At 36.8% G+C, this 22647-nt stretch overlaps 1 protein-coding gene across 1 annotated transcript; it reads left to right on the plus strand.

Moving 5' to 3' along the window:
* The first annotated feature begins 1049 nt into the window (after positions 1 to 1049).
* On the plus strand, positions 1050 to 21296 carry LOC123653871. The gene is made up of 17 exons (XM_045589849.1): positions 1050 to 1103; positions 1189 to 1448; positions 1573 to 1783; positions 7358 to 7566; positions 7867 to 7974; positions 8727 to 8936; positions 12225 to 12404; positions 12819 to 12933; positions 13294 to 13435; positions 13760 to 13886; positions 14250 to 14386; positions 14631 to 14857; positions 15379 to 15484; positions 17953 to 18267; positions 19334 to 19516; positions 20103 to 20236; positions 20594 to 21296. The coding sequence occupies exons 1-17, from the start codon at positions 1050 to 1052 to the stop codon at positions 20711 to 20713; spliced, it is 2838 nt and encodes a 945-aa protein (XP_045445805.1). The 3' UTR covers positions 20714 to 21296.
* The last annotated feature ends 1351 nt before the right edge of the window (positions 21297 to 22647 follow it).

The following is a 22647-nucleotide window of genomic DNA, read 5'->3' on the forward strand; positions in this document are numbered from 1 at the left end:
AAATTAATGTTGCTAAGCTCAAAACTCGAGAATGGCTCGACCAATTCGGTTAAATAATTTTATTGTATGTTCCTTAAGGCACACGGAGGGTATTAATAGTTAAAAAAAAGAAAAAACTATTAACTTTTGACAGAACGAAGTTGTCCGGATAGCTATTTAGTAGTAATTATAAAAGTGAATTCGCATAGCAGTGTTATAAGATACAGACAAAAAGTTTTAATACTTAGAAACTTTTGAAGCTCTTCCTCTTTAAAATATAAAGTTGATCAGACTTTACCAATATTTTTGCCTCATCATTTTAAATATCTATAATTATTATTTACATAGTTTAAGCCTTTTAAATCTTAAGTTTTAAGGCGTCAGTTCAGTATCCACATTATACATTACTCCAACAACAACATTAACAGAAACAAAATATGTGTATCTTGTACTTTATTAAGTGAGTTAGACTTTGAAATCTTCCTTTTTATGTTTATATTACGCAGTATCATAATAATTATAAGTGTTCAAGCTTTTTACCTATTTCTTACTAATATATTTTTAATAATTAGATTTTTTTTTTAATTTAATGGCAACCATAATTGGTTTAGTAATTTAGGATGGCAACTAAATTCTTACAAGTTTTAATAAATCAATACCCACATTAGAAAAACATGCATTAAATTTCCCATTTAAGGGGTAAATTATTAATTTTAATTTAATATACAGTTTGCTTTTATTTTAGTATAAAAGTGTTTTTAAGCTAAACAAGTAATAGAAATGTTTAAACCATTATTAAAAGTGTCTAATTCTGTTCTTAGTTTAATGAAGTCTTTAAAAAAACATTTTTGAGATGTTGTTGTAGGAGTTTTTCCAAAATAATATAGCAACTCAGATTTTTTTGTTTTTATTTTGATTTCGATCGAGAATCAAGATTCGAACACGGAAGTTGTTGGTTTCTTAGGTTGACGCTTGTCTTGCGAAACTTTTGTTTATTTAAAAATACAAAACATGTTTAAATTATGGTGTACGAAATATTGACTCCATGATACGGAAAGTTATTCTAAAAAATGGCTTCGAGGGGAGAAAAAGCGAATGGAAATGGCGAGGAGCAGATCGTCGAGGTAAATCGATTTGCCCTACTTTCCGTTGACAGTTAGATAAACTTGACCCGAGTGTTGTGTGGATCGATGATTATGGAGTTTACAGACGTTGGCGGAGGTGTTCCGGTGCTTCATCTGTATGGAGAAGCTGGTGGACGCTCACCTGTGTCCTCATTGCTCAAAGCTCTGTTGCTACGGTTGTGTGCGGCGATGGCTTACGGAGCAGAGGTCCCAATGCCCCCATTGCCGTGCAGCTCTGCACCTCCATGAGCTGGTGAACTGTCGCTGGGTGGAAGAAGTCACGCAGCAAATAGAAACAATGCAACAAACCAATTCTGCTTGTCAAAGGGAAAGTTTTCGGGACAGGTACTAGTATCTTATATAATTTATGTTTTTTGCATTCTTTTTGCAAGAATATTTATTCAAAATTTAAAACTGTATACTAAGCAGCTTTATTATATTAGTGGTTGTGATAATATTCGTACATCAGGTGTCCAACACACCAAGAGAGGCTAACAGTGTACTGCTGGACATGCCGTCGCTGTATATGCCACCAGTGTGCCCTATGGGGTGGCACACACTCTGGACACACTTTTAAACCATTAGAAGAGGTTTACGAGCAACATGTCACTCAGATAAGGGATGAGGTATCACAACTGCGGCGTAGACTCATGGAGTTAATAAGCCTTGTTCAGGATGTGGTAAGTAAACAATGCTATGATATATTACATAGGCATTAAATAAATACGTAAATAGAAATTTCTTAATTTCATGTCTAACCATATTATCATAATGTTTTTTTATGTATAAAACTTTAAAATTCTTTTCAATCTTATATAAATATTTACTACTTATTCTATTGTGTTAATTTTACATGAATTATTTTAATTACACCAAATAGCTCATTATTTAAGTAATTATGTATAATTAATGCATTTCACAAACATTACATAATTCAAGGTGATTTAAAAAAAAATATGAATACTTAAATTTTATAAGCGCATTGGTTTGTTTTTATCAGGCTTGCAATTAAAAGATGGATAACAGGAAGCTATGTTTAAATATTGCAAATTTTTTAAGTTTTTCCACTAATGTTTAAAATAGAAATGATGAAATTAATTATTACAACACCTATGTAGAAAAGAAAACAAGTCACTTAGCCAAATGAAATATGCAATAAAATATAAACCCCTTAAATTACATGAAAAATACATACTCAATACTTGGTTCAAGGAATTGTACTACTGTTATTGTACCAACTAGTTTTATTTTTAAATATTTTTCAAACATCGCTATTCTTAGGCTAAGCGCGCACTGGCGGCCAGGCCACAGCGGCCAGTATTAGTAGTAGCAGGCCACAGCGGCCAGTATTAGTAGTAGTAGTAGTAGAATACTAATAATTAATAAAGAACTGTATTTTTATGAAGCAATTGAAAATGTGGAAAATTCAAGTGGAATTTAAATTATCTTTTGAATGGTATTGTTTTATGCATTTTTTTACACTTACTCAAAATGACATCATGCGCTTTTGTATTTGCTAACAAAAGGTATAGTAGGAGATAGAGACAAACTTCACCCATCTGCTAATTGGGTGAAAATTATTTTAAATTTACTTTAGTACATTATAAAAAAATTGCGAAAGGGTAGACTGTAAAATTTGTGGCCTGGCTATATTTATTATTATTTACTTTATACTTTATTATACACTACAAATACAAACAAAGCATAAAGATAGTTACAGACAGTGAAGTACAATGGGTGGACTTACGGCTAATTAGACAATTCTTCCAGACAACCCAGACATAAAAAAGAAACTTATTATCGATTTTTTTTATTCCTTAATTAAATTTTTTGTATTTCATAATTTAATTAATTCGATTTATTTAATTCAAAATTGAAAAGTTTATTTTTATTTAACGAGGCACGTATGACTTTAAAGAATAAATTTAATTCCCACCGACATACTTATTAACTAAACTAATAATGGTGGGTGCTCTGAAGAACTCTTTTATATGGTACCGCCATTACGTTTTTATCATCGCATCGCCTAAGGATTAAGTTTGTCATGTTTACATTAAAAATACTCTAATAAATATAAGAATCATATGAATTTTTTACCCTTTTTTTCGAAAATTCTGCAAAATGTCGATTCACAGAAAGAGTGAGTTTTCAGTTTTACATTTCCGAAACATTTAAAAAATTTTAAGATCCCTTAGTAGAAGACAGAAAAAGTTATATTTAATGTATATCTGAGTATTAATCTAAAAGAAAGAATTGTAGTTGAAGTTAGTTCAATCCTATTAAATAACAAATGCAAAATAATAATTTGGGTACACATTTATTAAGTAATATTTGAAATTACTATAAACACGTAATTTCCTGAATGATTTTAATTACATAGCCGGAGGAGAGTTAATAAGCATTATAATGTGGAGAAACGCCCACTTGTAATTTTATTCCGGTAACAAATAACTTTATTATGATAAATTACCAACTTGTTATAATAATAATTTAATATAATTATTATGATAATTTACCAACTTTTTATTCAAAAACAAATGGCTTTGAAGGTCAATTTCAATAATAAAAAAAAAACGTGAGCTTTAGACCACGTAACTGAAGTAAAACTTCTTTAGCTTCATCAGTTGAACAAGTAATTAGGCATCTTTTAAATATATGTCCCGATGATAGTTGCTTCGTCGAACAATTAAAGTCCCGTGGCGACTATGCGTCTTTTAAATTAACTGTGCCTTTCAAACATATGAATATCTATATGTCCCCCGAACACTGGGCTGAGAATGTGCATATTAAACCGTGGCGTAATGGATTTCGTAAAGAAAAAACCTCACAAGTGTCGTAATGTAAAGTACTTAACCATCTTTTACCAAAATGTACGGGGGCTACGTTCGAAATTAGACGTATGTAAAATCTCAGTGATTAGTGAAAATTATGATGTATATGCTTTGACGGAAACTTTTTTAAACAGTACTATTAGTGATTCCGAATTATTCCCTAAAGGATATACAATAGTGCGAAAAGATCGGGCCAATGATTCCGGCTGGGGAGGTGTTATGTTGGCTGTCCGGGATAAATATAAAATTGATATTATTTGTTTAGGTGATAACTATGTTACCCTTGAGGCGATTGCGGCATTCGTTAGAATTAAGTCTTTAACTTTTATATGTTGTGTATTATATATACCTCCTAGCTCCAAAGATGAAACTTTCTGTAAATATTTTGATTTATTAGAAGACTTGTGTTCCAAATACCCGCAAAATAAAATTTTAATATTTGGAGATTTTAATTTAAATTCTGCAAGTCAAAATGTCATTGTAAACTATAATAACATGGTATCGTTTTGTAATTTGACTCAACTTAACACCATCGTTAACGCTACTGGAGGTATATTAGATTTGGTTTTATGTAATATCAAGAACAATATATATCTCAGGAGTGATATATTACCACTTGTCCCTATAGATAAATATCACCCCCCTTTACTAGTGCAATTTGATTATTATAATAAGGAATCGAATATAGAAAAAAAAATAGATAATAAAATAACGGCAAATTGTAATGCATGGAATTTTCATAGGGCCGACCTTAATAATCTGTACATGCATCTCGAATTATTAGATTGGAACGATGTATATAATAATCAGGATGTTAATAAGGCTGTTGACACATTCTATAAAATTTTGTATGACTGCTTTGATAGATGTGTTCCTAAAAAAAAAGTAACGCTAAATACATCACGTTATAATTATCCGACATGGTTCACACCTGAGATTATACGTACTATTAAAAACAAGTATTTTCATTTAAAGAAATATAAGCACAGCGGGCAGGAATTTAATAGAGAAATGTTTAAGTTTTATCGAACAATGACTAAAATTTTAATTAATAGTGCTTTTTCAAATTATGTACATACATTGGAAATTAACTTGAAAGATAATCCTTCTAAATTCTGGGACTTCGTTAAAAATCAGCGTGCATCTAATAATTTATGTACAGACTATGAGATTAATGGCAATGTAGTTTCGGGATTAAACGCTGCTAATGCTTTCGCAACCTATTTTAGGTCGGTATTCCTACCCGCAAAACCTAGATTAGATATGAATGAAATTTGTTCAGTACCTGGTATCCCATCTGCGTGTGTTTCTGTAAGTTACATATCTGAGGCTGACATCCGTACCGCAGTTAGGCGCCTTAAGCCCCGTTCGACAGCAGGTCCGGATGGTATTCCTTCATATCTTATAAAGGACTGTCTGTCTGTTTTTCAGGGCCCTCTTCACTTTATCTTTAATCTGTCACTATCATCCGAAAAATATCCGACTGCTTGGAAATTATCTCGAGTAACACCAGTACTTAAGAGTGGTAATAAATCTAGAATAGATAACTATAGACCTATAGCTATTTTATCAGGCTTTGCAAAAGTTTTGGAAACAATATTAAATTGTCATATCACTGCTCAAATCCAGTCCCGACTGTCAGACTCACAGCACGGTTTTCGCGCCCGCCGCTCAACTACCACGAACCTTATTAATTTTACCGACTACAGTGCAAGGGCTTTAGACAGAAGAAAACAAGTTGACGTTGCCTACTTTGACTTTCAAAAAGCGTTTGACCGCGTAAATATTGATATTCTTTTAAATAAGTTTTCAAAATTAGGTTTTACACCCACTTTATTAAAGTTCTTTGCAAATTATTTCACAAACCGCGTTCAATACGTCCAACTTGGGTTTTATCGGTCTGATCCGTACTTTGTACTTTCTGGTGTAAGCCAGGGTAGTACTTTAGGTCCTACCCAATTTCTCATCATGATTAACGACCTTCCAGAAGTACTCAAAAGAACCCAATGTCTGATGTTCGCTGACGACCTAAAGTTGTTTATGACTATTGAAGGCAATAATGATTGCGATGCGTTTCAAAATGACATACATAATGTTTGTGCCTGGAGCAGAGACAATCAATTAGCATTTAATACATCTAAATGTAAAATTGTAACGTATACTCGGTCCCATTCCCCGATCTCCTTCACGTACACCGTCGACGGCGAAGCTTTGTCTAGAGTAGATAGTATACGTGATCTAGGTATAATCTTTGATTCGGCGTTAACATTCAATCACCACATTAAATTAACGTGTCAAAAAGCGTACAAAGCACTTGGGTTTGTTATAAGACAATCAGCAAGATTCTCTAACAAAGAATCAATTTTAATATTATACTTTGCTTTTATTCGCAGTACATTGGAATACAATGCTTTAATCTGGAATCCACACGAAAAACTTTATAAAACCTTAGTTGAGCGAGTGCAAAAAAAGTTTGCCCGTTATTTGTTCTTTAAACTATATGGTTACTATCCTTATTTGTATCCCTCTCTTTATGTGAATGGTATGGTGGGCTTGGATACTCTTGAGCTAAGGCGAAAGTGTGCCCTTATGCTCCACTACTACCATTTACTAAATAATAAAATAGATAACCCTACGACATTGGGGGCATGTGGTATATGCGCACCGCGCTGTACGGTCATGAGGCGCTCCCGGCCGCTGTTCGCGGTGGAGTGTGTGCGGACGCAAGCTGCTCGGAGCGCCCCAACGCAGTCAGCCCTTCGCTTACTTAATAATATGTTGGCCTCCAATAGTAGTACTGATATATTCGCTATGAATTCGTCTGAATTTGTTAAATCTTGCTTTAAGTATTTAGAATTATGTTAATGTGTATACTCGTATTATAAGATAAATTGTTATTTCTTTAATGTATTTGTTGTAGTGTTATTAATTTATGCTTGTTTATTGTACGCCTTGGTTGTAAACTGTAAGTGCAATAAATGTAAACTGTAATAAATAAATAAATAAATAAATAAATAAATCTAACATATATATCTCCCTCTCACTCTTTCGTAAGACTCTCGTCACGCATTCATCAAATTACTCCCCAAGTCAAGCGTGCCTAAAGGAGCCTTTTTTTTATGTCACTAGGTCGGCAAACAAGCGTACGGCTCACCAGATGGTAAGCGATTACCGTAGCTTAGAGATACCTGCAACACCAGAAGCATCGCAAGCGCGTTGCCGACCCAATCCCCCCAGGAGCTCTGGTCACCTTACTCACCAACAGGAACACAATCTTCAATCAATCAACTGCTTGAAAACAGTATTATTTTGCTGTGATCTTCTGTAAGGTCGAGGTACTACCCCAGTCGGGCTGCTCCATATTTTGAGCAGGAAATTCCTGCTGTGCCCTACCTCAGTTAAAGACCAATAAAACCATTTTAGGAACGAAATGTCGAATCCGTGCGCGCTGCCAAGGACGAGCGCGTTCGCGAGATTCGTAACGCCGTTGAGCTGATGATATCGCGTCTGGACTCCGCGCTGAAGGCTAAACTCCTCACACTCATGGGTCAGAAGAACGGCCTCACGCAGGAGACCGAGCAGCTCGAGCATCTGTTGCAGGAGATCGAGCACCAGTTACACTCCAGCACGAGGTACGTTTTCTTTTCTTTTTTATGTAGCTAGTTGCGTTCTATTGACAATATCTCAATCACAGTAAGCACAATATACTCACAGAAAATTGTATTGCTTCGTTGTAATTTTAAAAGACTTACAAAGAGGAGGCTCTCAATCCAACTGTTTTTTTTATGTGTTACCTACTTCTTAACTACTAAATCTCTAGTAATGCGTACTTCCTGACTATTTTTTCGTCTAATTACGTTGTATTAACTTTGAATTGAAGTCTGTTTTTGTTGGTCATTGTTTGAGCTGAATCAAATTTTATCATATTTTAGGTCAGAATTGATAGCAAAGAGCGGGGAGCTATCGAAGATGATTCATCAGGTGCGCAAGAAACCGATGGCCAGTTTTGTTACCGCGCCCGTACCGGCTGATTTTCACAGGCGAGTATATTGTTACTTTCACGTTTAGTATGTAAATAGCGCGTCAAAATGTAGGTGATTCGATGGATTAAGCGGTGGTTTATCTTTTTGACTAGAATATTAATGAAGTTCTTATAAAATGTAGAACAACATCCGTAAAAGTTAACAGCTTACGAATTCTATACGAAAAAAGTATTGTAAGACTAACTGTGCCCGCGACTTCGCCCGCGTGGAATTAAAAAAAAGTTATTGTTCAGTTCGCTGCGTTATAAAATAAATAAATTTCTAAAATAAAAGAAGCCTAGGTTACTCCTAATTATATCAGCTATTCAGCCAGTGCAAGTCCCGTCAAAGTCGTCAAGTCCAGCCGTTCCAGAGGTTCGCCGGAACAAACAGACAGATAATTATAAAAAACAAAAATTATAAAAAATGTTATTTTGATATATGTACCGTGTATACATCCATATGCATTTATTAACAAGCGGTTATTTTAATATTACAAACAGATAATCCAATTTTATTTATTTGTATAGATTTTATTATAATAATACGACTGATCTATGGTGACCGTTCGGATAGCACATGCTAAAATATAACTAAGTTCTCCAGTGGTAACTTTAAAAAATCATATATATAAAAAAAAATGTCTTATCGAACATTTGAAGGGAAAGTTATAAGAAGACACCAATGGAGGACTAAAGATATAGGTTTAAAAATCGAAAGATTTTATACATTTAGCCTTGTGCCTTCAATTACCAAACATAACTCCACAGTGAAATCGTCCCGAGCTACGACAGCAGCACGTTCCCGCTGGCCAACTTCACGCAGCTGCAGCACGCGGCCGCGCCCGTGTACTCGGCGCCGCTGCACGTGAACGGGCTCTGCTGGCGGCTCAAGGTGTACCCGGACGGGAACGGCGTGGTGCGCGGCAACTACCTGTCCGTCTTCCTCGAGCTCAGCGCCGGCCTGCCCGAGACCTCCAAGTTAGTTATGCGCTCCTGGTACTTTTTGATACATCCGACTCCCTTTTTGCTGTGTTTACAATCTATAAGTTACTTTTTAATTCGTTGTTGGCTATCTACTCCTGGTCAGTCCTAGACCTCCAAGTTAATTATGCGTTCCTGGTACATTTTGTTACATTTAAAATTGCTCTTAGATATTAGGAGTTTTAGTTTTGCGCTCTTGTACATTAATGCCAGATTTACGAATTATATTCGATATCTAAATGTACTCGTAGCACATTAGTTTTACAATCTACGAGTTACTTTTCCCCTTAATTTAATATTGGCCCTTCCTAGAGTTTTGACTAAGTTATATACTCCTGGTACATTTTGTTATGTTGTGGTGTCTATGAGTTACTTTTCCCACTTTAACTCAGTGTTTACTTGTCCTAGACCACTAGACACATTCCTTAATTCCTATTAACTAGTTTGGAAAATGTTGTTTTCAAAATTATATATTTCGTTAGCAAAACGGTTCTTTTTCTGAATATAGGAATTGGGCTTAAGTTAGTTTTGTACTGCTGGTACTTTTTGTTACATCTATGAGTTATCGTCCCGTTTAATTTAAAGCCGTCCCACTAAATGTCTCTAAGTCAGTTATGTACTTTTGCTACTATTTGCTAGATCTACGAGTTTCCCGTTTAACCTAGCGCCGGTCTGTTCTATATCTCTGTAACAGTAATGTGCGCCTGGTACTTTTTAATTACATGTAATCAATAATCACTGGCATGATTGAGACATCCATAATAAGCAATAAACTATTTACTGGTGTATAATTTAAATTACAAGTGTTTCGACTTAACTGCATTTAAGAAAACTATGTAATCTGTTAAAATCAATAGCGTCTGCTTAACAACCGAGTTGGTTATGATTGTTAAGAAACTTGCATTAAATGTGTAACTTTTTTAATTAGTTGCGATGGTTATTAGATGATGACAATCACATAGTTTGTTTGTCTGTAATAGTCCATTAATTTATTAAATATCTTTAAACAATACTAAATAAAGAAAATTTTCAATCCTGATTTAAATTTTTTATTTTTTATTCTAATAAAATGTTTAAAAAATTGTACCCTGTAATTGTGATTTCATCTACAATTTAAATGAAACAATTGGAATATGTGAAAATTTGAAATAAATATACTAATAAGTGCAAGTAACAAAGTGTTTCGTATTGCAATCGCTGCTATGTTCAGGGTAGGCAAGAGGTGAGTCGGAGACCGTTACATAGCAGTAGTGTGCCGATCTGTGTGCAGCATGCTGGTTTCTACCGACTTCGACTTTGTGTGCTGGTTCCGCTGATTGTATTGTGCTGTAAAACAACTGAAATGCTAACATTTATTTTTTCGTTGACTGAATAACATGGCGCATCCACACTTCTGTTACTTATAGTCAATAAAAATTTGAATAATAACTTTAGAACCTTGAAAGACTCATCTTCCATCCTTACCGCCAATAACAAAAATAACAAACTTATTAAAACAAAACCTTCAAAGAATTTTATGGAATGGCTTAAAATGTAATATTTATATAAAATAATTTTATTTTATAAAAAAACAAACCTTGTTGCTATGTTGAAGTAAAGTTACAAAACAACAATAACATTAAACGTTAAAAAATGACCTCTTGTTATTAAATGTTGCTTATAAACCTTGGTAACTTAAGTAATAGTGGTGTGGCTGCAAAATTTAATGCATAGATACTATTTATACATACACAATAGACTCTTTCATCCCATTAAGATTATTGTTATTTAATACCCACGGGTTGCGGGTTCGATTTCCGCCTGAGTCTGGGTATAATATTTGTATTTATTCATATATGTATTATTTCTACGTATATTTATATAAAAAAATAGCTATAACAGTCGGCTGGTACCTATAACACAAGTATTAAGTTGCTTACCGTAGGAACAAATGACCGTGTGTGTGTATGTTATAATATATTTATTTATTTATTTAATTAATGTGACATTTTAAGTAAATTCTTATTTCGATGAGTTATTGAATTAATGATTTACATATCAAATATAAATAATATAAATACATTAAAAGTGAGTTGATGATTTATGTAAATACACTAGTTGTTGTGAAATTCATTAATTACTTAAAACACAGGTTATCTTCGAAAGACACTAAATAAATCAGCTGTTGGATATTTTTTTTTTATAATTTATGACAAAAATAAATAAATGTTCTAGTCACAATTTAATTACTAGAAGCTACCACTGTCTTGGTGGTACGATAGAAAAATTAGATTTGAGTATTACTTATTTAGTTTTTATTAAAAAAGAAACAGTTTTTTTATTTTGTCCAACATAGAGATGTAATTTTATGTTGTCTTTCGATGTTATCTGCGAATATGAGATAGTTTTCCCATTCAATAATTTTTTTCAGTTGTGGTAAAGCTTTGTTAAAATCCGATAAGATAAAGCTTATCATTGTATGTCATATTCTTCATATATAATTTTATATGTATACTGCTAAAAAAGGAAAAAAAAAACAAAAATCATGTACCTATAGTATTCTCACAGTAAATTAAATTTCTTTGTTCTGGTTACTACATATATCTCGCCGACTTTCTATTAGATGTTTATGTTTAATCATCTTAGCCTCTATGCTTCTGCTTAAAGTTAATAGGTTCTGGCTGAAGCATTGTAGCTGAAAAAAATATCTATAACTCTCTCGCTAGAATGTTAATCATAAAATAACATTTAGAACATTCATGTTTCATTTAATTTAAAAATACAATCATTACACTGTTACAATAAAATAATAAATGCCGTTCTAATTAATTCTCATTAGTCATAAAGATATCGTAAAAACAAAATCGACAATTTATTTATTTTTTGTTTTTTCACTCTTAGTTATTTTCGTGCCTCATTAGTTTTATTTATTTGTACATTTAAATTTAGCCAAAAAAATTAATAGTTACCACGATGAAACTATAGTCTATTCGTATTAATAAATAGTGACTTATAGCTATAACTTAGCTTAGTCACGCCCTTTGACCAATTAAATTGTACTAAACTAGAACGCTTGTCTGAAGAGCTGACATCGACTGGTCAGTTTACACGCTCGTTCTAATTAAGATTTAATTGGTCAAGATTTGAGGTCAAGTGTAAGCTAACAATAAGAGACAGCGATGTTTTACTAATTTCTTAACCCGAATAGACTATAAAAGTCAGTGCCAGATATAGACAATGGAGTCTTTGAAAAGTCTGTCATCCACATTACTGTTCGTCAAAGAACTGATTAGGAAGTTTGAACAGGTACGAGTATCGCGTGGAAATGCTACACCAGGTGTCTCGCGACCCATCCAAGAACATCGTGCGTGAGTTCGCGTCTGACTTCGAGGTGGGCGAGTGTTGGGGCTACAACCGGTTCTTCAGGCTCGACCTGCTCGCCAGCGAGGGCTACCTCAACCCTGACACTGATACGCTCATCTTAAGGTGCGTTTGAACGTGCAATGGGGGAAATATTGGGTCAAAATAAGAATTACAATTAGATAGGTGTTGACAGGAGTCAACAAACTATGTATAGTGACTAACATTATCGTGGACACCTATCAAAAGTGGAGAGATGGAGTGCTGAGAGTAGAGGCTGGTTTATTTATTGTTTGGAGAATCGAAATTCATAATAACTTTTAAATTTTTGCGTTATAAAATAAAACCTATTAATATTGTTACGATTCAATCCACAAAACAGTTATGGTTAGATATGTGGTTTAACAAAACATCGATTATAGAATATGTATATCTTTTTATTTGATTTAAAAAAAAGATTTCAATAAATAAACACCAAATTATAAAAATATTAAATTTTTTGAGTGTAAATATAATAGTTTTTATAAATGTGACGCTTAGGTTCCAAGTCCGGCCGCCCACGTTCTATCAGAGATGTCGTGACCAGCAGTGGTATATTAACCAGCTCATTACAATGCAGAACCAGCACATCCTGCAGATTAATGATCTAAAAGAGGTAATTTATTGTTATTGTGAAATTATACTAATTTCAATTATTTTTATACTACAATAGAAATTTATGTTGCTTTGTATGTCTTAAAATTAATACCCTTTAGTTTGATATAAATAACACTGTAAAATTAGGTTGCTATAAAGATGTCTCTGTTGGAACCTATATGTGAGACTATAGTATGAATAATTAAGACATTTTTAGCAACTGATGAATATTATTAGGAAGTGAAACCTTGTCACATTAAAAATAATTTTTTTGCCAAGTATTTAATTGCCAATTCACAAAAGCCAACAACAATCTCGTTCCACGTGTCCACATGAACATTTGATGGCCGCTTCCGCCCCCGTGCGTCACTCGCCGCAGCGCCTGACGCTGGAGGTGTCGCGCAACTCGCCGGCGGCGCGGCCGGGCGAGCCGCGCGGCGCGGACGGGCCCGCGCACGACAAGCCCGGCGCGCTCGCGCAGCCGCTCGGCTACGGCTCGCACTGGAAGTTCACCGGCCCGGGTGGGTCTTACTGCCTTACTGCGGCTACTGCTATTTAACTTTATACGTATTTCAAGTCATTTCGATACTCGTTGCTGTGTGCGTCAAATACTGCACGTGCTTGTCAAAGTGCACAATTATTGTATCACATTTTTTTGCACTATAATGTATTATAATAAATAAATCACTCGAACGTCGCTGTCGCATATATTAAAATATAATACATAAAAAAGTACATAAATTGCGTATCGAAACATTTAAGACTATAATATAAAAAGTAAAGTATCCGTGAACCGTTTGTTTTTTGAGAATAATAACGGTCGCCAACGATAGCTCCCCTCGCAGGAGTGCTGAACACGGGGATGTTCGAGGAGCGCGCCGGGGCCTGCTGCGCCGAGTTCGCGGCCGAGCGCGCGCGGAACTCCACGCAACACGCGCTCGACTCGCCCTACAACATGCCCTCCACTTCCAGGTTACATTCATTCCCAAGGGAGTTCTCGTACTCACGGCTACGTGAGACCTCGATTTTGTGATGCATGATTCGTACTAGACATCTTCATCCGGCAACGAGACGGCTCGGGGCCGTTGTGGTCAAAATATCAAACAATATACGTTTGCGAGATCTATTAAAAAATACAGTATAAAATGTAACAAGTTAAAATTGCTGTTCTTACTTAAAATTTGACGATTTTGCAAAATTTTCATGACATTGACACTTTATTGCAACCAAACATCCATCATTAAATATATATAATATAATAATGATCTGTAGGCTACAGAGTAACGAGCTCTCGTTAAATGGCGACGCTAATGTGCGCTACCGCGCTCGGCGCAGGTCGGGCGGCGCGCTGCAGGGCGACAGCCTGGCGCTGGTGAGCCTGCACTCGCTGCTGAGCGCGGCGGCGCCGGCGCGGGCGCCGCGGCCGCGCGCGCGCCTCGACCGCGTCGCCGCCGCGGAGTCGCCGCTCGTCGGTACGGGCGCTCGCCGCACACGCTCACACGGCTGGTGCTCCATGTGACCCTGCTGCGAGTTGGCGGATATAATCCCTACTTTGAGTAAAGATCGCTAACATGTGTATATGATAAGAATCTGGACCAACAATTTGAGGTGCTCTCCGAGGCACTATGACAAGAAATCGACAAGAACGGAGTTAGTAATTGCTTTTTAAATATAGATAGAAATTATTTTATCCCATCACTTCATCTTATCTTTCAGCCGTGGCCAGCTCACCGGCTACGGAAGCGAGCGGGGCGAGCGCTGCGAGTGCTAGTGCGGCCGGTGCTGCCGGCGCGGCAGCGCTATGCTCCTCACTATCATCGCCCGAGCTGTCCGGCGGGGCGGCCGGTGAGGCGGCGGCGAAGGCCGAGGACGCCGCCGCAAGCCCCGAGCCGGCGGCGCAGCCCGTCTCCGAGTCCAGCAGTGATACAGGGGTGAGTCGAATCGTTTTTTGTTATGACTTGCTGTTTCGGGAACTTTAGTGTTGAAGATTATATTTGACCATTAATCGTACGAATTGCAATCATTTAACTCTGTAATATTTAAGCTCTAATATTAAGCTAGTATTATAATTCAGTTTATTTAAAAATCTTCTTAAGTTAGTAATTTTATATAGATAAATTTAGTATATGCATATGTATAAAAGTGAACCCTGTAATCTGTAGATAATATTATGATATGAAAATACGTTATTGATTAATCAAAATTGTCTAATATGTGTTAAAAACACTTTGGAGTTGAGAATTTTTCAAAACAGAAGTCCTTTAATGTGACAAATTGTCTGCTTATGTCCTTACAAATTTTTCATCACGTGTAATGAAATGAACCTCGAGAGCAACATAGATCTACATTATGCTAGACAACAGAAATAGTTTATATGAATAAATTTTTTAAGTATCAAATTTATCCAGTTCTAAACAAATAAAATTTCTCAGCTATACATTAAACATTTTGTGCGTTTTGTTAGGATTTAATGTTCAGCGAACTCGACGGCTTTGTAGACGACAACAGCACGAACCACATAGACGAGAACTCCAATGAGGAGAACGATGTCGATGAAGAGACAATGTCAGGTAAACTATCCATTAAAGTAAACTTTGTGCCACGTATTATTTTTGTTGTAACCTTAAACATTATATCGTATAAAAAAGACAAAATTTTTGTCACTTTTGTGATTTCTACCATCGCAAATTTGCGCTAAATACTGTTCCTTCTAGATCCAAGAACAAAATTCGAAATCAACAAATCCTTTGTCATAGTGTTTAGATACTATGTAGGAATTGAAAATGACTTACGGTTGTGTATATATATATAAAGGCTAAATTACACATGACTAGTAAAGAGCCTCCGAAGTAAACAGTACGTGTTACATTTCTGGCAAGTTTCTGTTAAATTAAAATTAAGTTAGTTTAAATCGTTATAACTGCATATTCTTTTGATCCTTAGTTGCATACGATTATGATTGGTTTTTGTATCAATTGTAGTCTAACCAATAAGGGCTTCTCAGTCGTAGTAGAGCCGCTCGGTAGCTTCCCATCCATTTCCCGCCCTCGTTCCCGTCCTCGTCCTGTCCCCAGAGCGCTCGTCGTGCTCGTGGTGCGAGGCGCGGCCCGAGCACCGCACTGTGCGCGCCTGCCGCGCCTACCGCCCCTACCGCGTGCACTGCCGCGCCCACGCGCGCCCCTACCACGACCACTGACTCGCACGAACTTGTCCACAACACGCATACGCACTCGCGCACACACACGCACTCGCACTCGCGCACACACACGCTCTCGCACTCGCGCACATACACACGCACCCGCACAAATACACGCGCTGTACAAGCACTAGTGTGACTCACTAAAGCTTAGCCCGAGAACTTAGTTCGCACTGGATCAATTAATTTCGTATCGAAGTTAATGACGTTTTACCAATTAAATTAACTAAAATCTTAGATTTGGATTTTTTCGTTCGTGATTTGATGAGTTGTGGCAATGGTGGAAAAAAATTTGGATTAAATCGACTACTTTTTGTGTTGAAACATATTTAGTGACAAAATTACGTGAAACTTGACTAAATTACTATTTCCGTGCGGACTAGGCAAAAATTTGTAAAATATTTTTGTTACTATAGTACGGACGCGGAGCACGAAGAATTTCGTACAATGACCTTTTTGCCTACTGCCAGTGGCTCTCAAAATTTTTATATAAAGTACCTTCGTAAAGTGTCTTTAAAAAATTAGTAGAGTTTAGAATTTGGGATGTCTTAGAACTCGTTTTTTGCACACTACACTAAATCTACGCTGTCTGTCCGTGGATCGGTCTAGTCACAGAATAAAATATTTTTTGTTTAATCATAGAAAATAACATATATATATATATCACCATGTGTACAATTTGGTGGCTATACTTTGTATATGCAAAAAAATCTTAGATCTGTTGCTGTGTGAAAAAAGACACGAATAAACACACATTCGCGTTTAATATAAGCATTGTTAACTTTTGAGTTAAATGAAAAACGACGAATCTTGTGACTTAAATTTGGTAAAAAAATAAAAGAAAAAAGGTTGACAATCTGTGAATACGGCTGTCACTACGTGTGAGCGCAACGGCAACATGTTTATACGCGAGCGACAAAGACAAAAGATGAGGGGTCAATGTACGAAATTCTTCGTACTCCGCGTCCGTACTTTATGTTTCTGTAAATCATTTCAGTATTTATAGGAGTTGCTAATGTTATTTATTATAGTTGTCTTTGTAAAACTACATACAAGTTTATTTTTAAAATAACTTGAATGTACTAGGAATAATTTAATAACAGTTATAAAGTAACGTCATAATAAATTCAAAGGACAGTCTTGTAATTAATTTATTTATATTGTTATTATTAGAAGTAAATTTTATGTTCTTTATTCATTTAATTGTAACAAATTATTTTATTTGCATTAAAAGAAATTTCAAATTTTCGCAAGAGAATCCAGATACTTATTAGAAAGCGTCAACATGTAAAAGTTGAATAAAATGCAAACCTTGCTATGTTGTTTTGTTTATTTTATTGTTAATGTTTTTAATAAATATTTTAATTTCACAACTCGTTTACATTACTCACACAGTGTTTATACATCTTTCCAGTAAGTAACTGAATTAATTTCGAATTATCAATATTTTTGTACATCTTACATATTTTATTGAGGTATGTTTTCAACAAAATCGAAGCAGGTAAAGCATAGCAGGAAATGTTGTGCTTAAAAGCTAGAACAGACCGACTGGGGAAATATGGGGAAAATAATAATATAATCTCAACCTTATAAAAGACAACAGCTTAATACTATTCTAAAGCAGTGTTGTGTTCCTGTGGTGAGTAAGGTACCCCGAGCCCTTGAGGAGGGTCCGGGGGTGTGGGCGGCATCGCGTTGGCGGTGCTGCTTTTGTAGCAGGTGTCTATAAGCTACGATAACCATTTAAAACAAGGTAGGCCGCACGCTCGTTTGCCGCCTTAGTGATATGAGGTCTATAACAATAGTAACTGTTAAGTAATTTACTTAAACTGTATTTGGCAGGTGAAAACGACATAGAGGGCGCGTGCGGCAGGCGCTCCAGCGACGCGGGCGACATCCTGAGCCGCCTGCTGTGCGCCGTGCACGGGCGCGGCGTGACGCCGGCCGGCAGCGACGGGCCCGTGTCGCCCGGCCCGCCCGCGTCGCCCGCGCGCGCCCCCGCCCCGCACGCGCCGCCCGCCCCGCCCGCCCCGCCCGCCCCGCCCGCGCGCCTCGACGACCCGCAGCTGTCGACCGCCGCGCACACCGACATGCTGCTGCTCAACCTCATGCGCATCAACGGACTCACGCCCAAGTGTCCGCGCAGCGCCCGCACCGGTGAGGGAATGGCCTCTTACTTACTGGATCTATCTGGCACATCGGTGCTGATGATCGCCTGAGCGCGGTTTTAGACCAAGCTTCATAAACTATGTGACTGATTTTATTTTATACAACTAGGTAAGCTTAAAGGCTAGTTTACACTTTGGTTAGTGTGAGTGCAGGTGTTTAGTAATTGCGAGTCCTTAGTGTAGTTGTGTTCAATACTGTTTAGCTCCTGCGTTTAGTAAAATTCGTCGACGTCGAACAGCAAGTATGGACTGGATTATATTTAGGGTCTTTACAATTATATAAAGACATTCAAGTTCTAGATACTCCTGTACAACTTTATAAGTCGTATCTTCGGTCCACTTTGACATTTCTAAATAGTATTTATTCTAAATAATGCTACAATAATGCTAAAAAACACAGCGAGTGTCGTTCGCGCAACAAAGTTAAACACTAATCACTAAACAAGCATGTCCAAACGTGTTTAGCCAGACAAGTTGCGAGTCAAGGGGAAGGAAAGACGCGCGGGACGGAGCTACTCGCAAAAAAATAGAACACGTTTCTATTCACTTGAGTATACTGATTACTATTCACTCGCACTAACCAGCTGCAGTCCACACAGTGTTTGTACCAATCATTAAGCACCTGCACTAAGCACCTGTACTAAGCACTTGTATTCATACTAATCAAAGTGTAAACTACCCTTTAGGCCTGCCTGGTGGTAAGCGGTTACTATAACCTAGAGACGTCTGCAACACCAGAAGCCTCGCAAGCGCGTTGCCGACCCCATCTCCGAAACTTCCCAGAAACCCTGGCCACCTTACTCACCACAGTAACACGACACTACTTGAGAGCAGATTTTATTTATCTGTGGGTTTCTGTAAATGTGAGGTACTTTCTTCTTCGGGCTGGTCTAGAATTTTAGCAGGATATATACTACTGTGCCTTACTTCAATAAAATGTCGTTGAAATGTTACACATTCCGACTATATGTAGTAGTTTGTACCATATTTTGCGGGCTGTAAATGTTCCAATCAAACCAAGACAAACGATAGCAAGATGTGCCGGTGTCTCGCAGGGCCCAAGCGCAACTGGTCATCATCGCAGGGCGAGACGGCTCGCAGCTCGGGGGCGCTGCCCCGCCCGCCCCGGGCCGCGCGCCGCCCGCCCCGCGCTCGCGCCCCGCTGTCCCCCGGGCAACTGCCGCGCGACCCGCCCTCCGAGCGGGATACGACCTCGTTGGCTGACCACAAGAAAGAAGGTCTTTATTTTTTTTTATTCTGACGAAATTAATGCTTTTTAAGTCCGAGTCTTTGAAAAAAAATTGTTACTATAATGGAGATATACTTCACATTAATCGTATTGTGATTTTTTTATTGTTTGTTAGTCACTATAAATTAATCACTAAAAAGTACGGCGTTCCATCGTAGGCATCCAAAGGATCAATCAATTTTTTTTTGCATAGAGTAACTTACAAACGTGATTTACAATTTATTATTTTGACTAATAATGTAAATGTCCTCCCGTGACCATGGTTGCTGTAAAGTATCCGAAACGTCGGGAATCAAAAGTTAACAATAAACCGCGATAAAATCCGAAAAAAGTGTTTTATTAAATAATAATGTAAAGTTTAATTTTAGTGTAATGTCTGCTTCTTTGTATGTCTTTGTACTCTATAAAATATAAATATATAGTTTTCAGTATAAAATATTATATGTTTTGCACAATTAAATTTCGCTGGTGCAACGAGTGTATATGAGCAGACTTTTGATAGCTAATTAATAGTGAATTTGTTAATTAATTAGTATAGTATAATCGTTAACTCATATTTTATATCACCCATTCAGGAGCAGGCGGCTGGTCGGGCGCGGCGGCCGGGCCCGCAGGCGCGGCGGGCGGCGCGGCGCTCCGCGACTGCTACTGGCCCTCCGCCTCCTCGCTCAGCGACACCGACGACGTCGAGGTCATTCTCGACTACAACGTAATACCCGCCACTAACACGATATTGCATGATGGTCTTTAATGTTATGCACGCTTTGCACCTTTAGTAATAAGTCAAATTTTTGCAAAAAAAAAAAAAATAACAAAGTTCCGGCGGCTATTTATTAAGTAAAAAGTATACATGTATTTGAAACATTTTTTTCTTATTAGCTAATAATATAGTAAATAATTCTTGAATATTAGTCCACTTTCCTCGCATCAACTTATTATTTTAATTTGCTTATTTCCTATTTTAGCGAATAAACTTTTATAATTTTTAATGTTATTTTTTATTAAATGTAATAAAACTTTTAGCCTATAATTTTACACAGTAATGATGTACGATATTATTCCGCAGGACACGCTGTTCGACATGCTGCTAAACAGTCTATCTTTGGAGGGCGGTAACGTGGTGGAGTGTGACGAGGCGCCGCCTGTGCAGCCGTGGAGCCCGGCGCGGGATCCGCGTGCCGACTGACACCAACGCCGCCACGGGCGCTACCCACAGCAAGCGCACTACCCACAGCAAGCGCACTACCCTCAGCAAGCGCATTACCCACAGCAAGAAAACTACCCACAGCAAGAAAACTACCCACAGCAAGAAAACGACCCACAGCAAGAAAACTACCCACAGCAAGAAAACTACCCACAGCAAGCGCGCTACTCGCAACAAGCGCACTACTCGCAGCAAGCGCACTATCCGCAACAAGCGCACTACCTGCAACAAGCCCACTACTTGCACCAAGCGAATTACCCGCACCATACGCACTACCCGCACCAAGCGCACTATCCGCACCAAGCGCAAAACGCACATCAGCCGAACTACCCGGAAGAGTCTTTCTACCCCCACGAGCCGCACTTCCCGCAGGAGCCGCACTATTCGTACCAATCCTCTTACGACTATCTAAAGAAACAGCATGAAAATCGACGTGAGTACCGACATTAAATCTTAACGGCTAACTTTTATCGGTCCCGCTATACCGTTTTGTATCTTATAAAGTAGAAGAAATATGTACTCTTTTTAATTTAAATAATTTAGAGATTCTAGTATATAATTTCCATTTATTGAAGCTTACTTTAAATTAAATCTTGTAAATGGGCTTTTTTTAAAAGGCGCTCTTTATTTTTTTTAAGGATGTACCAATATGTTTGATCCGGGTTATAAGTAAAGTCAGGTTAAACGAAAAATTCTGGGGGGAATTGGGAGTAGGGTCGGCAATGCGCTTACGATGCTTATAGTGTTGCAGAAGTCTATAAGCTACATTACTCGCTTACCACCAGATGAGCCGTACGCTTGTTTGCCGACCAAATAGTATAAAAAAATCTCAAAAAAATACTACAAAAAATTATGCAAAAAATTACTCATATCCTATAAGGAAAATGCTGAGATACTCTTAAAGACCATGTTTTAATTATTTCTGTTAATGCGCAAATATGTGCACCTGTAATTTGCGCTTTATGAAACATTTCCTGTAAATGGCCAGCTTTACGCCCAAATTATAAAGGAAATGTTTGTCTTTTTTAAATGTCTGCTTCAACTTCAGTACTGTTTTAAAACGTCTGTTGTATTATCGTACAATTTAGTGATATGAATGAAAATTGGAATAAGTGCTTTAAAACTTAAACTTTAAATGTGTATTTATTTTCTATGAAAAAAGATGCCTCTTGAATAAATTTAATGTTGCGATGTGAGTAAAATATAGCTATTAGTGTTAATCTATTAGTGCTTTTGATAAACAATTTTGTCTACAAGTACTTTACTAAATCTGAGGAAATCACATCTAGCAATAAAAATATAATTTGTTTTTTTTTTTTTAAACTGGTTACATGCTCTATTTTTGTTCTATATTATTACTTATTATGTATACATTTCTAAATAGATGCGAAATTAAAGATAAGTCCTTGGACTTGGACTTAGAATATGATGATTCAATCATCTCTGAAATGAAGACTTGATAGACTGTGAACCAGCATTGAAATGTTGTTATTGTTGACAGAATAGTAATTATTAATATTAATTGTATAACCAAAGATTTGTACTCGTTCTTGCTTTAGATGTAATAGGAGAACATTTTACAACTAAAGTAAATTTGCCTCTTGCAGATTGTTCAGAAATGGTAGCATGTAGCCAGAAAATTTTCACTCAAAATTGACTGACCTTCTGACTGACTTCCTAATAAGTTGAAAATATGCTTTAATAAGTTTTTAGTATATGGTGCAAGGCTAAAGGTCTGGAACTTGCGTGGCATGCGCTGTTGATGTGATATAAAATAATATTTATATAGATAGACAACTTAATACTTTTTTTTCAAGATTCTATATTTTTTAAGTTTCAATGTTAATCTCAGCATAATTTAACAATTATACTCATTATGATATTGTAGAGAGCGAGAGACTTTCCTCGACACATTT

The sequence above is a fragment of the Melitaea cinxia genome, chromosome 5 (genome assembly GCF_905220565.1).
Source record: "Melitaea cinxia chromosome 5, ilMelCinx1.1, whole genome shotgun sequence".
NCBI classification, from domain to species: domain Eukaryota; kingdom Metazoa; phylum Arthropoda; class Insecta; order Lepidoptera; family Nymphalidae; genus Melitaea; species Melitaea cinxia.